The sequence below is a fragment of the Phyllobates terribilis genome, unplaced genomic scaffold (assembly GCF_046119375.1).
Source record: "Phyllobates terribilis strain yellow unplaced genomic scaffold, ASM4611937v1 Scaffold_2__4_contigs__length_985480577, whole genome shotgun sequence".
In the NCBI taxonomy this organism is placed as follows: domain Eukaryota; kingdom Metazoa; phylum Chordata; class Amphibia; order Anura; family Dendrobatidae; genus Phyllobates; species Phyllobates terribilis.
In genome coordinates, this window is record NW_027362762.1 from 313883095 (window position 1) to 313902067 (window position 18973).

Sequence of the window (18973 nt, forward strand, 5' to 3'; positions counted from 1 at the left end):
AAACAGTAAATAGTACAAAATCTTTAATGAAACCGTACGGTAAATAAATATTTTGAGCCAAAAATACATGCATTTAAAGGGAACCAGACATTTTATACATGCTGCCCAATCCACGAGCATAATGTATCAGACACTGGCTGCATGATTTTAGCCAAGTATATTCAACTCTGAAATGCTGAGGCATTTCAGAGAAAAACATAGTTTAATAGCCACCAGGGACCAAAGCGCACGGCAGGCAAGTCAAACAGACTGGTCCCTGGTGGCTTCTCTTCAACCTCGACCTTGGAGTGACAGATATCTCCCCATAGATACACACATAGAAAGACCTGTCACTCCAGGGCTGCGGGAGGGGAGAAGCCACTAGGGTTCCACACATACGACTAGTCTCCTGGTCTCCGGAGGCAATTAAACTATGTTTTTCTCTCAAATGCCGCATAGTTTCACAGTCAAACATATATGACTGAAATCATACAGCCAATGTCTGATACATGCTGCCCGTGGATTGGGCAGAATGCATCAGCTATCCGGTTCCCTTTAAGTGAAAAAAATTCCCCTAAAGATGTTTATATCCTTTAAATGATTTACACATTTTCATAGATTATGTACCTATATTTTCAATTAATACAAAAAATTATCACATTTCTAATAGATGGCTAAATACTGGCCAAAATGTCTAATTAAGTCAATATACTTTTTGATTTTCAGCTCTGTCACGGCCAAGGCCACATAGTGATGATTACAGCACAATGAAAAAAATTCCACCACCCAAACCAAAGAGGAGTCCTAATACAAAGCTAAGTGGCTCTTATGAAGAGATATGTGTGCACAGATTAGAAGGGAAGCCATTAAGTATGTTAATCAAAAAAAGTTATCGTGACTTTGGGACCATGCAAAGGGCGGCTTCTGCAGATGGACCTCACCAAGGAAATCTAACTTTGTATATGTCACGGGAGGAAGATGAAAATGAACCGGTATATATTGAGATGGTTGGAAATGCCAAGAAGAATAATTCCGCTGAGGCCACCAGTCCTGAACAGGGAGAAGCGGTTTATGAAGAGATGAAATATTTCCATCATGATCAAATTAATAGCAATACGGTGACAACTGGAAGTTCCCAATTATTTTTACAGAACATAAACTTATCTACCGTTGATGGTTACAATGGCAGTAAAAAGGAGGATGTTCTGGCCAAGGAACCTTGTGACATACCAGCTCCATTCCCAAACCTCCTTCCTCATAGACCTCCTCTTCTGGTATTTCCCCCTGCTCCTGTAACTTGCTCTCCTGCTTCTGATGAATCACCTTTGACACCACTTGAAGTTATAAAACTCCCTGTTCTTGAAACAAATATTAACTATGTAATACAATCCGAATGCTCTACTCCTTCATCACCTCAGTGTTCAAAACATCAAAAAGGGGAAAATGAAAGGCCATCATCACCAGCTCTAACTGTATTTAGTGTATCCAGTAGGATGTCCCCGCCATCTACTCCCCCTGTACAACCCTCCTCAGCTTCTTACCAGTCCTCAACACACTTTGCTTTTCCAACAGAGACTCCATATGCTTTGTTAGTTAGCACAGCTAAAAAGACTATAAATTCAGAGACACTAAGATCTTTATCTAGATCTAGCCCTGTTTTGACTGATAGTTCAAGTAGCCCAATGACCAAACTGCCCTTTTCCTCTCCAGTGAAAATTGCGCGAACAATACAGAATAAATCTCCTTCTTCATTCCCAAGCAGTGTCACGAATACAAGTCAAGTTACTAGCCCTCTTGATGAGTTAACTACGCTCTTTAATTCGGGAAGGAGTCTACTGAGGAAATCTGCTGCTGGCCGCAAGATTCGTGAACTTGAAGGTAACTTATTGATTATATTGTGACATCCAGTTCTATGAAAAATGTTTTTCTAGTGAGTGGATTATACTCAGGGGTGGACATACCATTGGTGCAACCTGTGCAGCTGCACAGGGGCCCAAGATGTAAGAGGGCCAAAGCAGGTGGAATTGTGCATTATGATGAGCTATTGAGCTGCAAAGGGCCCATACTTGTTCTCGCACAGGGGCCCTCTTCTGTCTGTGTCTGCCTCTGCCCATTGTTAAATATATATTTTTGTTGTGAACAAAAACAGGTATAAATAACATTACTGTGCTGTCAGTAAAACCCAATTTATGTGTTGTTATTACACAAAACTCAATACTACAGTTATTACAATTATCAGATCTGAGCTAAAGTTTTGTAATACTGCCTAATATGTGCTTTAAAACCTTCTTCCTCAATGACTTCCATGTCAAGAATGTTCTTATTATTTAGATAAAAAGCAGTTCTCATATCCCAAATCTCATTTCCTTCTTGAATAATAATGAACATTGCTGATTGTGGTGGCTGAACACAATCTACAGTTGTAGTTCTAGTTTTAGCATTTTCGCTATTATACCCAGTCTGTACTATTCTTAATTTAAAGCGGACCTGTCACATTCAAGATGCAGTCTGATTTGCTGGAAGAATCTTACAGAGAAAATGAAACAGAAATGATTGATATACAGGTTTGTGGGAAAATATTAAGTACATCCTGTATTTTATTCATTGAAATCCCTGCACATTCTGGTATCAGGAGTCCAGTGGGTGATCTTAATCAGTGATTGACAATTAGCTCTATATGCGTACAGATAAAGAGAAGGCTGTAGATCATTAAAAGGATTATCCAGGACTTTCTTAATTACAGACAGGTAGTTGCTAACTACCTGCCTCTTCTGCCCACCACTGATCTCTGCCGGTTCAGAGCAGTCAGAGACCTCTCCTGCCGGTGATTCTGTGGCTTCTGGTGAAATCCCATTGTCAATACAGATTCGTGTGCTTTGCTTTGTGAAGGAGCGAGACTGCCGACTTCATGCTGATTTACAGCCAGTCCCCCTCTGCCTACCTGCGGGTATCCAGTTGTAAATCTGCATAATGTTGACAGTGACGCCCCATCAACAGAGCAGGTCAATAGACCTAGAGAAACCCTGAGAGACCCTGTTGAAAAGGGGTCAAATAAAACTGTGACTATTCTGACCCAACATAGATTGGTGCCTGGCAAAGCAAGCAGGTAGTTAGAAACTGCCTTTCTGTAATTTCTTAGCCCAAGAGGGAAAAATAAGCAAAGTCCTGGATAACCTCTTTAATTAGGGCTGCTTACAAGACTCCTACAAGTCACACTGAATCTTTTTTCATAAACTTATAGATTAATCTGTTCTGCTCCTCCTGCTTTATAGAATAATGCCTTTAAATTGCACAGTATTTTCCAAGTTTACAGGTACCCTTTAATATTAAAGAGCAACTAAACCTTGATCATTTTTTTATATTTAAATACCCTTTTAAATGCAAGCACCCGGACCCCACCGATCTGCTTAGAATTAAAAGGTCAAAAAATATAAAAGAAAAATTATAAAGCTTTAGTTACTCTTTAATGCTAAGTTATTTGTGTGACACAGCACTGTCAGCCAAGAGCTGTATGAATAAATATAAATCAGTTCTCAGATTTGGAAGCAGGTGGCAGCTTTCTGAAAAATATCACCTTCAGGAAAACTCTTAATTAGCTTCATGACAGCCTCCTCTAAGGACACAGCCTGGCACATTGTATCCTGCATTTACCTCTATAGTATAGAGTCTGTGACTAGCTAACTTCATACTTGACTTATAATTTGATAATTACTTCTTGGAGAACATGTTCCTGGAAGCCTGGAAAATCATCATAACATTTTATCATGTCCTTCCCGCACTTAACTGTACTTGTAGAAAATGGCAAGCTTGATATTCACATGCACAGTATGTTTATTTGAATTTCAATGGTCTTGTTTTCTGTGTAGGTTTAGGTGACAATTTATTATTTATGGTATTCTTTAGGAAGTCTGAGCTATTAGCCTTTTGTTAGTCTATGGCATTCATGACCTCTGTCTAGATCAAGGTGAAAGCAATAATAGTCAAATAATTTATGTTTGCTGTTGAAACAAAGCAAAACACTGTACTGACTAAAACATAGAAGGCAGGGAGGAACAATTAATGTACTATTCTCCAAACTAAATGTTAAATAATGGACCTACTACGTTTCTTGATTTTTTTTATACTTGCTTTGTAAAGTGTTCTGACAGATGATGTCTCAGTAGTACAAGCCTCAGAGGCCTAATTTCGATGCTACATGGTTATTTTCTCTTCTTGTTCATTCATTTCTGAAACGCTTTGTCCAGCACTAAGCAGTTGATGATCTATCAATAAGACAGGTCATCAACATGAGTTTTGTGGGAGTGCAACACTTGGCATTCCCACTAATCAGTGTCAGCAACCGGATATACACAGTGTAAGGGACAGAACACTGCAGCTCCATACATTGCTGAGTGCCCGCTTCCAGGTACTGTACTTTATTTCTCAGTCAAGTGGGGATATGATACCAGGTTCTCCAACCGAACAGCCATCTTCCAAGGCAGAGGCCAGATATAAGCTGTGTGTGGGGTGGAATATTGCTGCTCTGTACATTGCTTAGTGACCACTGCCCAGTACTGTACTTTATCTACAATTTAAGTGGAGGTCCACTGATCAGGTGTAATCTGCGCAGGTAGTAGCTAGACACAAGCATTGTACAGGGTGGAACACTGCCGCCCTATTTATTGTTGAGATGGCTGCTGCTGAGTACTGCACTTTATCTCCCATTCACTTGATTAACAGATTATACCAGACTTGTGAGGGGGGCCAGTGGAGTAAGACCCCACCAATCTCATATTGATGATCTATCATATTGAGGCTGCCGGCGCAGTTTACAGCTGATCAGTGTGTGGTGGTGGGGTATCAGACAGACCCCAACCAATCTCATATTAATAACCTATCATATGGTCATTAATGTGGTATTGATATTACATTAGTTTAGTTTCGGACAATTGCCTTAACTTCCTTTTTATTTATTCATTTGAATACATCCTTTTTTGCAAGCCTCAATCAATATTTGCCACTTGAAAAACAGGAAACTAAGGGGTAGACTTGCCTTCAAGTGAACCGCATATTAAGAGTTCAATGGAAAACTTTAGACCAGAGAAATGGTACATAACATGTTCTACTTCAGTGACATGGGGTAAAAAACATGTTTGTTTGAACTCCATTTGCACCTTTCAATATTTGCACACATCACAAGTTCACATGGACCGTAAACTTGACTTGTAAAGATGTGTGTGATTGTGCACTTACTATGGTTGTTACACCCTGCAAGTGCTGCTTATAATACCTGACCCTAGAAAAGCAATCATTTGAGTGCCTCTTTAACTGCAACCAGGACTTGTTATTAGTGTTGAGCAAATTTGTTTGGCATTTCAAATTCGTGTTCGTATTCGGGGTTCCGACTTGTTTGCGCCAAAAAATCGGCTACGCTCATGAACATCCCTGATTTGCCACGCTGTCACGCAGATGTCATCTGACAGCGTGGCAAATCAGGGATGTGTAATGCATGCATGTGTAATGCCATGCTGTCATGCAGATGTCATCTGCGTGACAGTGTGGCAAATCAGGGATGTTCATGGGCGGAGCCGATTTTTTGGCGCGAACAAGTTGGAACCCTGAACACAAATTTGAAATGCCGAACAAATTCGCTCAACACTACTTGTTATATTACTCATGCATTACACAGGGATGATTTATGACACAACTTTGTCTTCAAAAATGTTGATATGTGCATCAGTATTGTTAAGGGGTAAAGATCATAAATCTATGTCCACATTTGATATAGCTTCTGTTACATATAACTTTATTCCTATGAGATGACAGTTGCTATTGGTAAGGTTCTATGTAAAAGGGAGTGGGAAATAGGAGGTGGGCGCTGGAGGCAGAGCTCTTACCTCTTCCTCCCATCTACATAGAAGATTATCAGTAATAACTGCCATCTCCTACCTCAGTAATGTGACAATCTGTCTTCACTGAATACACATTTTATCCGTAAATTGAGAATTTTGAAAATGAGAGATCAGTCCTAGAGGAGATAGAAGGAGAGTTCTCTGATAAGATATATTACAAAGTTGCTTATTTTCATGTGTAACATTGATTTATTAAATAAAAATTAAAATGGTGGTTACTTTTTAAAAATAAATTAGAACATACATGTATCATACTTACATTGTTAATAAAATGACATAGTTAATTTTATTTGAAAGAAGACAAATATCCATCAAGTTCAACCAATAAATGGGAGAGGACAAAGTAAAAGGGCATACAGTGGGTACGGAAAGTATTCAGACCCCTTTAATTTTTCACTCTTTGTTTTATTGCAGCCATTTGGTAAATTCTAAAAAGTTCATTTTTCTTTTCATTAAAGTACACCCTTCACCCCATCTTGACTGAAAAAAACCCAGAAATGTGCAAATTTTTGCAAATTTATTAAAAAAGAAAAACTGAAATATCACATGGTCATAAGTATTCAGACCCTTTGCTCAGTATTGAGTAGAAACACCCTTTTGAGCTAGTACAGCCATGAGTCTTTTTGGAAATGATGCAACAAGTTTTTCACGCCTGGATTTGGGGATCCTCTGCCATTCTTCCTTGCAGATCTTCTCCAGTTCCGTCAGGTTGGATGGTGAACGTTGGTGGACAGCCATTTTCACGTCTCTCCAGAGATGCTCAATTTGGTTTAGGTCAGGGCTCTGGCTGGGCCAGTCAAGAATGGTCACAGAGTTGTTCTGAAGCCACTCCTTTGTTATTTTAGCTGTGTGCTTGGGGTCATTGTCTTGTTGGAAGGTGAACCTTCGGCCAAGTCTGAGGTCCAGAGCACTCTGGAAGAGGTTTTCACCCAGGATATCTCTGTACTTGGCCGCATTCATGTTTCCTTCAATTGCAACCAGTCGTCCTGTCCCTGCAGCTGAAAAACACCCCCATAGCTTGATGCTGCCACCACCATGTTTCACTGCTGGGATTGTATTGGGCAGGTGATGAGCAGTGCCTGGCTTTCTCCACACATACCGCTTAGAATTATCTCCAAAAAGTCCTATCTTCATCTCATCAGACCAGAGAATCTTATTTCTCATAGTCTGGGAGTCCTTCATGTGTTTTTGAGCAAACTCTATGCAGGCTTTCATATGTCTTGCACTGAGGAGAGGCTTCCATCGGGCCACTCTGCCATAAAGGCCCGACTGGTGGAGGGCTGCAGTGATAGTTAACTTTATGGAACTTTCTCCTCTGGAGCTCAGCCACAGTGATCTTGTGGTTCTTCTTTACCTCTCTCACCAAGGCTCTTCTCCCACGATTGCTCAGTTTGGCTGGATGGCCAGGTCTAGGAAGACTTCTGATGGTCCCAGACTTCTTCCATTTAAGGATTATGGAGGCCACTGTGCTCTTAGGAACCTTGAGTAATGCAGAAATTCTTTTGTAACCTTGGCCAGATCTGTGCCTTGCCACAATTCTGTCTCTGAGCCCCTTGGGCAGTTCCTTTGAGCTCATGATTCTCATTTGGTCTCACATGCACTGTGAGCTGTGAGGTCTTATATAGACAGGTGTGTGCCTCTCCAAATCAAGTCCTATCAGTTTAATTAAACACAACTGGACTCCAATGAAGGAGTAGAACCATCTCAAGGAGGATCACAAGGAAATGGACAGCATGTGACTTAAATATGAGTGTCTGAGCAAGGGGTCTGAATAATTATGACCATGTGATATTTCAGTTTTTCTTTTTTAATAAATTTGCAAACATTTCTACATTTCTGGGTTTTTTTTCAGTCAAGATGGGGTGCAAAGTATACTTTAATGAAAAAGAAAAAAAATGAATGTTTTAGAATTTACCAAATGGCTGCAATGAAACAAAGAGTGAAAAATTTAAAGGGTCTGAATACTTTCCATACCCACTGTATACACTACCATAATGCATGATCCAGTCTACTAAAACAAGGGAATCTTTTCCTCCTTGATACCAATTGTCAATCCACTGTACTAAACATTTAGAAAAGAACTTTACAAATTATTTTTTACATTTACATATTCTATCTTTTTTTACATTTCTTCTAAAAAAGCATATAAGCATTTTTTAAGCCATCAACATTTCCCACTGTGACCATCTCTTAAAGTAGGCTATTTCAAAGATCAATAACTCTTATGATAAAGAAGACCTGTCTCCTCTAGAGATCCTGAACCTTTCTCTGGATGGCGGGAGTGACCCCTCTTTTTTTCAATGGGTTTTATGGGATATAGCTTTTGATCATATTTTCGCATAGGCCATATATGTACTTGTAAAAGTTATTCATGCCCACCCCCACCTTTAGTCGTCTCTTCTCAAGACTAAATACATTTAATTCTTTTAATCTTTCCTTATAACATAAATTTACCAATGCCATCAGTTTTATTGCTCTTCTTTGTACCTTTTTCTAAATTCAGGGTATCCTTTCTATGAACTGGTGTCCATAACTGAACTGTATATTGCAGTTGAGGTCACACTAATGTTTTATAAAGTGGAAGTATTATATTCCTATCCTATGAGTCCATCCCTATATTAATACATGACAATATCATGCTCGCCTTAGAAGTAGAGATGAGCGTTGTTCTACTCGAACTGTTCGCCAATCTCAAACTCGAGCTGTTTTGGGCGGTGATCGAGCCGTTCGGCGAACACGAACAATTTGAGAAAAATTCGGCTGTTCGAGGTTATGTTCGATAACTGTTCGTGCACCAAAATCATAACTGGATTTTTTCTCAGTAATGATGAAAATTAATGTTAATACGCAGTTTGAGTGTACAGCGGGGTGGGGGGAGGGGCAGGGGATGGATCTCTGCAGGAACAATGAAGATCTCCATTTTTTTTTCCTCTTTCCCACATTTACAGTGGGGAGGTGCAATCTGTCAGCCTATCAGCAGCGCACACACGGAGCGAAGTGCTTTTTTTTACACAAGCAAGGGCATGTGTCATTGGCAGTGTATGTCACATGTCCTTGCCCTATAAGACCAAGCCATTTTCCCCGTCGCCACCATTTTCTCACTGCTGCAGCTGCGTGTTAGACGGCACCGCTGTTGCTGTGTGCGCTATACCTTGTTAATTTCAAGCCAATTTTCGCACAAATCTACAGATAGCTTGGGAGTAGGGAATAGTTGTGATTGCAGTCCTTTTAAGGACTAGGTTACAGCATTTCCTACGACTTTTATCAGGCAGGTCTGTGCTCTTAAATAGATATATTGTGGGAGTAAAGACTAGTGTTGAGCCACCCCCATAGTGTTCGGGTTCGGTTCGGTTCGTCGAACACCGGGATGTTCGAGGAACTGTTCGTCGAACTGTTCGTCGAACACCTTAGAACACCGTCGAACACCGATAAAACCAATGGCAGGCAAACAAAAACACATAGAAACACATAGAAAACACCTGCAAAGGTGTCCAAAAGCTGACAAACTGCTCAGAAGACACTCTCTTTAAAAAAGCCGGCCGGCAAATTCAGCAGCGGCATACACCGGTACCCGACAATTTAGACAAGAAGGAATAGAGCATCACACATAGATTAGATAGATAGAAACATGTCAGTCACACATATAAGAAGCACAGTGACAGTGTTGGTTACTGCACTTGTCATTTAGTGTAAAGGATTTATTTAAAAAAATATTAGTGTTTTCATGCACCGTCTCTTTAAAAAAGCCGGCCGGCAATTCAGCATCTGTACCCGACAATTTAGAACAGAAAGAATAGAGCTTCACACATAGATTAGATAGATAGAAACATGTCAGTCACATATATAATAAGTACAGTGATAGTGTTGCTTACTGTACTTGTCATTTAGTGTAAAGGATTTATTTAAAAAAATAATAGTGTTTTCATGCACTGTCTCTTTAAAAAAGCCGGCCGGCAATTCAGCAGCGGTACCCGACAATTTAGAACAGAAAGATAGAGCATCACACATAGATTAGATAGATAGAAACATGTCAGTCACATATATATGAAGTACAGTGATAGTGTTGGTTACTGTACTTGTCATTTAGTATTAAAATAAAGGATTTATTATTAAAAAAATTGGCGTGGGGTTCCCCTTAATTTTAGGCTCTAGTGGAGGTTAAGCAGACGGCTGGGGCAGATGTTTGAAGCCTGGGAAGGGGGTAATACCCACGGAGCTTCCCAGGCTACTAATATCAGCCCCCAGCTGAATACATAGCCTTTACTAGCTATTAAAATGGGGGACCCCCCCAAAAAAATGACGTGGGGTCCCCCCTAATTTAATAGCTAGCAAAGGCTAGGCAGACAGCTGGGGGCTGATATTAATAGCCCAGGAAGGGAGCCATAAATATTGGCCCCCTCCCAGGCTAGAAACACCAGCCGTCAGCCGCCCCAGAAATGGCGCATTCATAGGATGTGCCAATTCTGGCACTTAGCCTCGCTCTTCCACGCTGCCCTGGTGCGGTGGCAGGGGGTAATAGGGTTGGGGTTGATGTCAGCTTATAATGCCAGCTGACATCAAGCCCAGGTTAGTAATGGAGAGGCGTCTATAAGACACCCCCATTACTAACCCCATAGTCAAAGTTAAAAAAAACACAAACACCCAGAATAAAGTCCTTTAATTGAAATAAAGACACAATCCTTTATTGTTCTAAATTAAACCATACTTACCATCACGCCCATTCCAGCTGAAGCCAACGATCTCCTGCAATAAAAGAAAAATAATAAAGCAACCTCATCCTTACCTTTCCATGGTTCCCACGACAGCTTCAGCTCTGCTACATCGAGATGACAGGCTGGACCGCAGCAGAACGCTGCCATCCAGCCTGTCATCCCGCAGACACTGAGAAGCGCAGGCTTGCTTGCGCTGCTCAGCGTCTCTCTGTGACGACATCCAGATGAGCCGAGTTCATGTCCAATGAACTCGGCTCACCTCATGCACGTCACTGACAGCGTGGGAAAATTCTCACGCTGAAGCGCTGATTGCAGGAGAATTTTCCCACGCTGTCAGTGACGTGCAGGAGGTGAGCTGAGTTCATTGGACATGAGCTCACCTCATGCACATCACTGACAGCGTGGGAGAATTCTCCTGCACTCAGCACTTCAGCGTGAGAATTTTCCCACGCTGTCAGTGACGTGCATGAGGTGAGCCGAGTTCATTGGACATGACCTCGGCTCATCTGGATGCCGTCACAGCGAGACAGTGAGGAGCGCAAGCTTGCCTGCGCTTCTCAGTGTCTGCGGGATGACAGACTGGATGGCAGCGTTCTGCTGCGGTCCAGCCAGTCATCTCGATGTAGCAGAGCTGAAGCTGTCGTGGGAACCATGGAAAGGTAAGGATGAGGTTGGTTTATTATTTTTCTTTTATTGCAGGAGATCGTTGGCTTCAGCTGGAATGGGTGTGATGGTAAGTATGGTTTAATTTAGAACAATAAAGAATTGTGTCTTTATTTCAATTAAAGGACTTTATTCTGGGTGTTGTGTTTTTTTTAAATACTTTACTAGAAATTCATGGCGGTCATGTCTAATACTGGCGTGACCCCATGAATTTTGGGCTTGGGGCCAGCTGATAATACCAAGCTGGCCCTAACCCCTTTATTACCCAGTGAGCCACCGCACCAGGGCCCTGTATGAGTTGGGTACAGCGCCAGAAGATGGCGCTTCTATGAACGCGCCATTTTCCGGGGTGGCTGCGGACTGCAATTTGTAGCGGGGGGGGGCCCAGAAAGCTTGGGCCTCCCTGCGCTGCAGATTCCAGCCCCCAGCTGCCTAGTTGTACCTGGCTGGACACAAAAATAGGGCGAAGCCCCACGTACTTTTTTTTTAATTATTTCATGAAATTCATGAAATAATTAAGAAAAAAAGGGCTTCCCTATATTGTTGTGTCCGGCCAGGTACAAATAGGCAGCTGGTGGTTGGGGGCAGCCCGTTCCTGCCTGCTGTACCTGGCTGGACACAAATATAGTGCGAAGCCCCACTTCAATTTTTTTTAATTATTTCATGAAATTCATGAAATAATTAAGAAAAAAAGGGCTTCCCTATATTGTTGTGTCCGGCCAGGTACAAATAGGCAGCTGGTGGATGGGGGCAGCCAGTTCCTGCCTGCTGTACCGGGCTGGACACAAATATAGTGCGAAGCCCCACTTCAATTTTTTTAAATTATTTCAGGAAATTCATGAAATAATTTAAAAAAAATTGACGTGGGGCTTCGCACTATATTTGTGTCCAGCCAGGTACAGCAGGCAGGAACGGGCTGCCCCCAACCACCAGCTGCCTATTTGTACCTGGCCGGACACAACAATATAGGGAAGCCCTTTTTTTCTTAATTATTTCATGAAATAATTTAAAGAAAATTGACGCAGGGCTTCGCCCTGTTTTTGTGTCCAGCCAGGTACAACTAGGCAGCTGGGGGCTGGAATCCGCAGCGCAGGGAGGCCCAAGCTTTCTGGGCCACCCCCGCTGCAAATTGCAGTCCGCAGCCACCCCGGAAAATGGCGCGTTCATAGAAGCGCCATCTTCTGGCGCTGTACCCAACTCATCCAGGGCCCTGATGCGGTGGCTCACTGGGTAATAAAGGGGTTAGGGCCAGCTTGGCATTATCAGCTGGCCCTAAGCCCGAAATTCATGGGGTCACGCCAATATTAGACATGACCACCATGAATTTCTAGTAAAGTATTTAAAAAAAACACAACACCCAGAAAAAAGTCCTTTAATTGAAATAAACACACAATTCTTTATTGTTCTAAATTAAACCATACTTACCATCACGCCCATTCCAGCTGAAGCCAACGATCTCCTGAAATAAAAGAAAAATAATAAAGCAACATCATCCTTACCTTTCCATGGTTCCCATGACAGCTTCAGCTCTGCTACATCGAGATGACAGGCTGGACCGCAGCAGAACGCTGCCATCCAGCCTGTCATCCCGCAGACACTGAGAAGCGCAGGCTTGCTTGCGCTCCACAGTGTCTCTCTGTGAGGGCATCCAGATGAGCCGAGTTAATGTCCAATGAACTCGGCTCACCTCATGCACGTCACTGACAGCGTGGGAAAATTCTCCTGCACTCAGCGCTTCAGCGTGGGAGAATTCTCACACTGAAGCGCTGAGTGCAGGAGAATTCTCCCACGCTGTCAGTGACGTGCAGGAGGTGAGCTGAGTTCATTGGACATGAGCTCACCTTATGCACGTCACTGACAGCGTGGGAAAATTCTCCTGCACTCAGCGCTTCAGCGGGAGAATTCTCACGCTGAAGCGCTGAGTGCAGGAGAATTCTCCCACGCTGTCAGTGACGTGCAGGAGGTGAGCTGAGTTCATTGGACATGAGCTCACCTTATGCACGTCACTAACAGCGTGGGAGAATTCTCCTGCACTCACCGCTTCAGCATGAGAATTTTCCCACGCTGTCAGTGACGTGCATGAGGTGAGCCGAGTTCATTGGACATGAACTCGGCTCATCTGGATGTCGTCACAGAGAGACGCTGAGCAGCGCAAGCAAGCCTGCGCTTCTCAGTGTCTGCGGGATGACAGGCTGGATGGCAGCGTTCTGCTGCGGTCCAGCCTGTCATCTCGATGTAGCAGAGCTGAAGCTGTCGTGGGAACCATGGAAAGGTAAGGATGAGGTTGCTTTATTATTTTTCTTTTATTGCAGGAGATCGTTGGCTTCAGCTGGAATGGGCGTGATGGTAAGTATGGTTTAATTTAGAACAATAAAGGATTGTGTCTTTATTTCAATTAAAGGACTTTATTCTGGGTGTTTGTGTTTTTTTTAACTTTGACTATGGGGTTAGTAATGGGGGTGTCTTATAGACGCCTCTCCATTACTAACCTGGGCTTGATGTCAGCTGGCATTATAAGCTGACATCAACCCCAACCCTATTACCCCCTGCCACCGCACCAGGGCAGCGTGGAAGAGCGAGGCTAAGTGCCAGAATTGGCGCATCCTATGAATGCGCCATTTCTGGGGCGGCTGACGGCTGGTGTTTCTAGCCTGGGAGGGGGCCAATATTCATGGCTCCCTTCCTGGGCTATTAATATCAGCCCCCAGCTGTCTGCCTAGCCTTTGCTAGCTATTAAATTAGGGGGGACCCCACGTCATTTTTTTGGGGGGGTCCCCATTTTAATAGCTAGTAAAGGCTATGTATTCAGCTGGGGGCTGATATTAGTAGCCTGGGAAGCTCCGTGGGTATTACCGCCTTCCCAGGCTTCAAACATCTGCCCCAGCCGTCTGCTTAACCTCCGCTAGAGCCTAAAATTAAGGGGAACCCCACGCCAATTTTTTTAATAATAAATCCTTTATTTTAATACTAAATGACAAGTACAGTAACCAACACTATCACTGTACTTCATATATATGTGACTGACATGTTTCTATCTATCTAATCTATGTGTGAAGCTCTATTCTGTCTGTTATAAATTGTCGGGTACCGCTGCTGAATTGCCGGCCGGCTTTTTTAAAGAGACGGTGCATGAAAACACTATTATTTTTTTTGATAAATCCTTTACGCTAAATGACAAGTACAGTAAGCAACACTGTCACTGTACTTCGTATATATGTGGCTGACATGTTTCTATCTATCTAATCTATGTATGATGCTCTATTCTGTCTGTTATAAATTGTCGGGTACCGCTGCTGAATTGCCGGCCGGCTTTTTTAAAGAGACAGTGCATGAAAACACTATTATTTTTTTAAATAAATCCTTTACACTAAATGACAAGTACAGTAATCAACACTGTCACTGCACTTCTTATATATGTGACTGACATGTTTCTATCTATCTAATCTATGTGTGATTCTCTATTCCTTCTATTCTAAATTGTCGGGTACAGATGCTGAATTGCCGGCCAGCTTTTTTAAAGAGACGGTGCATGAAAACACTATTATTTTTTTTGATAAATCCTTTACGCTAAATGACAAGTACAGTAAGCAGCACTTTCACTGTACTTCGTATATATGTGGCTGACATGTTTATATCTATCTAATCTATGTGTGATGCTCTATTCTTTCGGTTCTAAATTGTCGGGTACAGGTGTATGCCGCTGCTGAATTGCCGGCTTTTCATGTTTCACTGTTGGCACTGTTCCCATCGATTTGGGCAATCACTGTAATGCCACAACCACCATGGCTGTGGCATTACAGTGAGTGGCAGACAATCCCTGCATGATTGGTGCTCTAAATAGCGCCAGACATGCAGGACACGCTTTTGGTGCACGAACAGTTATCGAACATAACCTCGAACAGCCGAATTTTTTGCAAATCGTTCGGGTTCGTCGAACAACTCGAACACCGCCCAAAACAGCTCGAATTTGAGATTGGCGAACAGTTCAAGTCGAACACCGCTCATCTCTAGTAAAGACTAATTGTAATTGGAGTCCTTTTCAGGACTAGGTTACATCAGTTCCTATCAGTTTTTGCCAGGCAGGTCTGTGCCAGTGCTGTGCAAGTTTTTTTCACAGCATTTGGCTGAATCTAGCAAAGCTAATCCTTTTTGGCCTATTGCAGAGTGTGTTAGTCAGTGGAGTAGCCTATCTGTGTTGCAAGATATACCACCTGTGTATAGAATACCAATTTTTTTACTGCACCTAGTGAAGTAAAATCTTTTGGGCATAGCCTCATTCTATTAGTCCATCTATACTGACCTCCATCAGGTTGCAAATTGAATATAATTTTTTTCTGCATCTAGCTCTGAAAAAATATTGGGCTTCTAGCTGTGTGTGGGACTTGTTGTATTAGTCCATCTATACCGACCTCCATCAGGTTGCAAACTGAATATATTTTTTTCTGCATCTACCTCTGAAAAAATATTTGGGCTTCTAGCTGTGTGTGGGACTTTCTCTATTAGTCCATCTATACTGACCTCCATCAGGTTGCAAACAGAATATATTTTTTTTCTGCATCTACCTCTGAAAAAATATTGGGCTTCTAGCTGTGTGTGGGACTTGTTCTATTAATCCATCTATACAGACCTCCATCAGGTTGCAAACTGAATATAATTTTTTTCTGCATCTACCTCTGAAAAAATATTTGGGCTTCTAGCAGTGTGTGGGACTTGTTCTATTAGTCCATCTATACTGACCTCAATCAGGTTGCAAATTAAAAATAATTTTTATCTGCATCTACCTCTGAAAAAATATTTTAATTTCTAGCTGTGTGTGGGACTTGTTCTATTAGTCCATCTATACTGACCTCCATCAGGTTGCAAACTGAATATAATTTTTTTCTGCATCTAGCTCTGAAAAAATATTTGGCCTTCTAGCAGTGTGTGGGACTTTCTCTATTAGTCCATCTATACTGACCTCCATCAGGTTGCAAATTAAAAATAATTTTTATCTGCATCCAGCTCTGAAAAAATATTTGGCCTTCTAGCAGTGTGTGGGACTTTCTCTATTAGTCCATCTATACTGACCTCCATCAGGTTGCAAATTAAAAATATTTTTTTGTCTGCATCTAGCTCTGAAAAAATATTTGGCCTTCTAGCAGTGTGTGGGACTTTCTCTATTAGTCCATCTATACTGACCTCCATCAGGTTGCAAACTGAATATATTTTTTTTCTGCATCTACCTCTGAAAAAATATTGGGCTTCTAGCTGTGTGTGGGACTTGTTCTATTAATCCATCTATACAGACCTCCATCAGGTTGCAAACTGAATATAATTTTTTTCTGCATCTACCTCTGAAAAAATATTTGGGCTTCTAGCTGTGTGTGGGACTTGTTCTATTAGTCCATCTATACTGACCTCCATCAGGTTGCAAACTGAATATAATTTTTTTCTGCATCTAGCTCTGAAAAAATATTTGGGCTTCTAGTTGTGTGTGGGACTTTCTCTATTAGTCCATCTATACTGACCTCCATCAGGTTGCAAATTAAAAATAATTTTTTGTCTGCATCTAGCTCTGAAAAAATATTTGGCCTTCTAGCAGTGTGTGGGACTTTCTCTATTAGTCCATCTATACTGACCTCCATCAGGTTGCAATCTGAATATATATTTTTTCTGCATCTACCTCTGAAAAAATATTGGGCTTCTAGCTGTGTGTGGGACTTGTTCTATTAATCCATCTATACAGACCTCCATCAGGTTGCAAACTGAATATAATTTTTTTCTGCATCTACCTCTGAAAAAATATTTGGGCTTCTAGCTGTGTGTGGGACTTGTTCTATTAGTCGATCTATACTGACCTCCATCAGGTTGCAAACTGAAAATAATTTTTTGTCTGCATCTAGCTCTGAAAAAATATTTGGCCTTCTAGCAGTGTGTGGGACTTTCTCTATTAGTCCATCTATACTGACCTCCATCAGGTTGCAAATTAAAAATAATTTTTATCTGCATCTACCACTGAAAAAATATTTGGGCTTCTAGCTGTGTGTGGGATTTGTTCTATTAGTCCATCTATACTGACCTCCATCAGGTTGCAATCTGAATATATTTTTTTTCTGCATCTACCTCTGAAAAAATATTGGGCTTCTAGCTGTGTGTGGGACTTGTTCTATTAATCCATCTATACAGACCTCCATCCGGTTGCAAAGTGAATATAATTTTTTTCTGCATCTACCTCTGAAAAAATATTTGGCCTTCTAGCAGTGTGTGGGACTTTCTCTATTAGTCCATCTATACTGACCTCCATCAGGTTGCAAACTGAATATATTTTTTTTCTGCATCTACCTCTGAAAAAATATTTGGGCTTCTAGCTATGTGTGGGACTTTCTCTATTAGTCCATCTATACTGACCTCCATCAGGTTGCAAATTGAATATAATTTTTTTCTGCTTCTAACCCAGCCAATAGTTTTGGCCTAATACTACAGTTTGGCCACTCAGCTCTGCTCGGTTCCCATCCATTGTTTTTTTGTGCAAACAACTCCAGAGTTGTGAATAAGTTAACCACCAAAATGAGTGGAAAAAGGCCTGCTGCTGGTGGAAAGGGGAATAGCCGTGTTGGGAAGGGGAAAAAAGGTTGTGTCCGTGGGGTAGGTGTTAAAGCAACAGTAACATCTGCAGAAGAAAGACCATCTTCCAGCCAAACTAAAATGTCTACTTCTTTTAGCGGACAATGTGATAAGATCCCTTTCTTACGGCCACGCCAATCGCTACAAATTCCAGATGAGGCACAAAAACAGCAGGTGCTTCAACGGATATCAAGTGCTCCTTTAAGTGGGCTCTCCTCCACATCAACTTCAACATCACAAATACTCCAGTCCTCAAAGGTGTCACCCCAATCGCACTTGCTTCCTCACAGCTCCCAAATCTCCAGCTGCCCGTCTGAGTATGAGGTAGAACAGATGGTTGAGTCTGCAGAGCTGTTTACTCATACTATAGCCTGGGAATCAGAGGTCGACTCCAGCGCTTCTGTGAATCCAGACGAGGAAATGATCTGCACTGATGCCCAGAATCTTTATGAATCGGATCCAGGACCAGACGCAGAAGGTTCTGACCATAATGTAGACCCTCATTCCCAAACTGTAACTCCTGTTGGTGGAGACAATGAGGAAGACGATGATGAGACTCAAATACCTGATTGGAGCGACAACTTTAGTTTTTTGTCAGGGCAGGAACAGGTTGGCTCTGAGGACGACGGGTGTGATATTGCACAGGGTGATGATGATGAGGTTGGAGATCCCACTTACTGTCAGCCCACAGTCAGCCAAGAGATGAGGTCAGCAGAGGAGGTGGAGGAAGATGCTAGTGACGACGAGGTCAGGTTGCGCCTTCCTGGACAGAGACGTAGTACTGGAAGGACGTCAACAACTGCATCCTCAAACACAACTCTGCCTCTCACCACAAGTCGTGGTGGCTCTTCAGGTCACATGGGTGCTAAGCCTTGCATAGCCTGGGCATTTTTTCAGATCGATAAAGATGGCCCAACTCGTGTTATCTGTAATATTTGTCAGCAAAAGCTAAGTAGAGGCCAAAAAATACATAGTTTGAGTACTTCATGCATGAACCGGCACATGGACATGAAGCATAAATTGCAGTGGGAAGCTCAGTGTGCTACAATGCGGCCTAGCCGGCCGGGCCAACCACCGTCTGCCATATCTTGTGCATCCGCGGCCTCTTCATCCTCTGTGACTGGG

At 42.1% G+C, this 18973-nt stretch overlaps 1 protein-coding gene across 4 annotated transcripts in view; it reads left to right on the forward strand.

The window, feature by feature from the left end:
* Window positions 1–18973, forward strand: part of MYO16 (myosin XVI) — a 904557-nt gene that overhangs the window by 754499 nt on the left and 131085 nt on the right. For all 4 annotated transcript variants that reach the window (XM_073664248.1, XM_073664251.1, XM_073664257.1 and 1 more), the window contains exon 32: window positions 706–1857. In XM_073664248.1, the coding sequence (XP_073520349.1) occupies window positions 706–1857 (1152 nt within the window). The remainder of the gene's footprint in view (window positions 1–705; window positions 1858–18973) is intronic.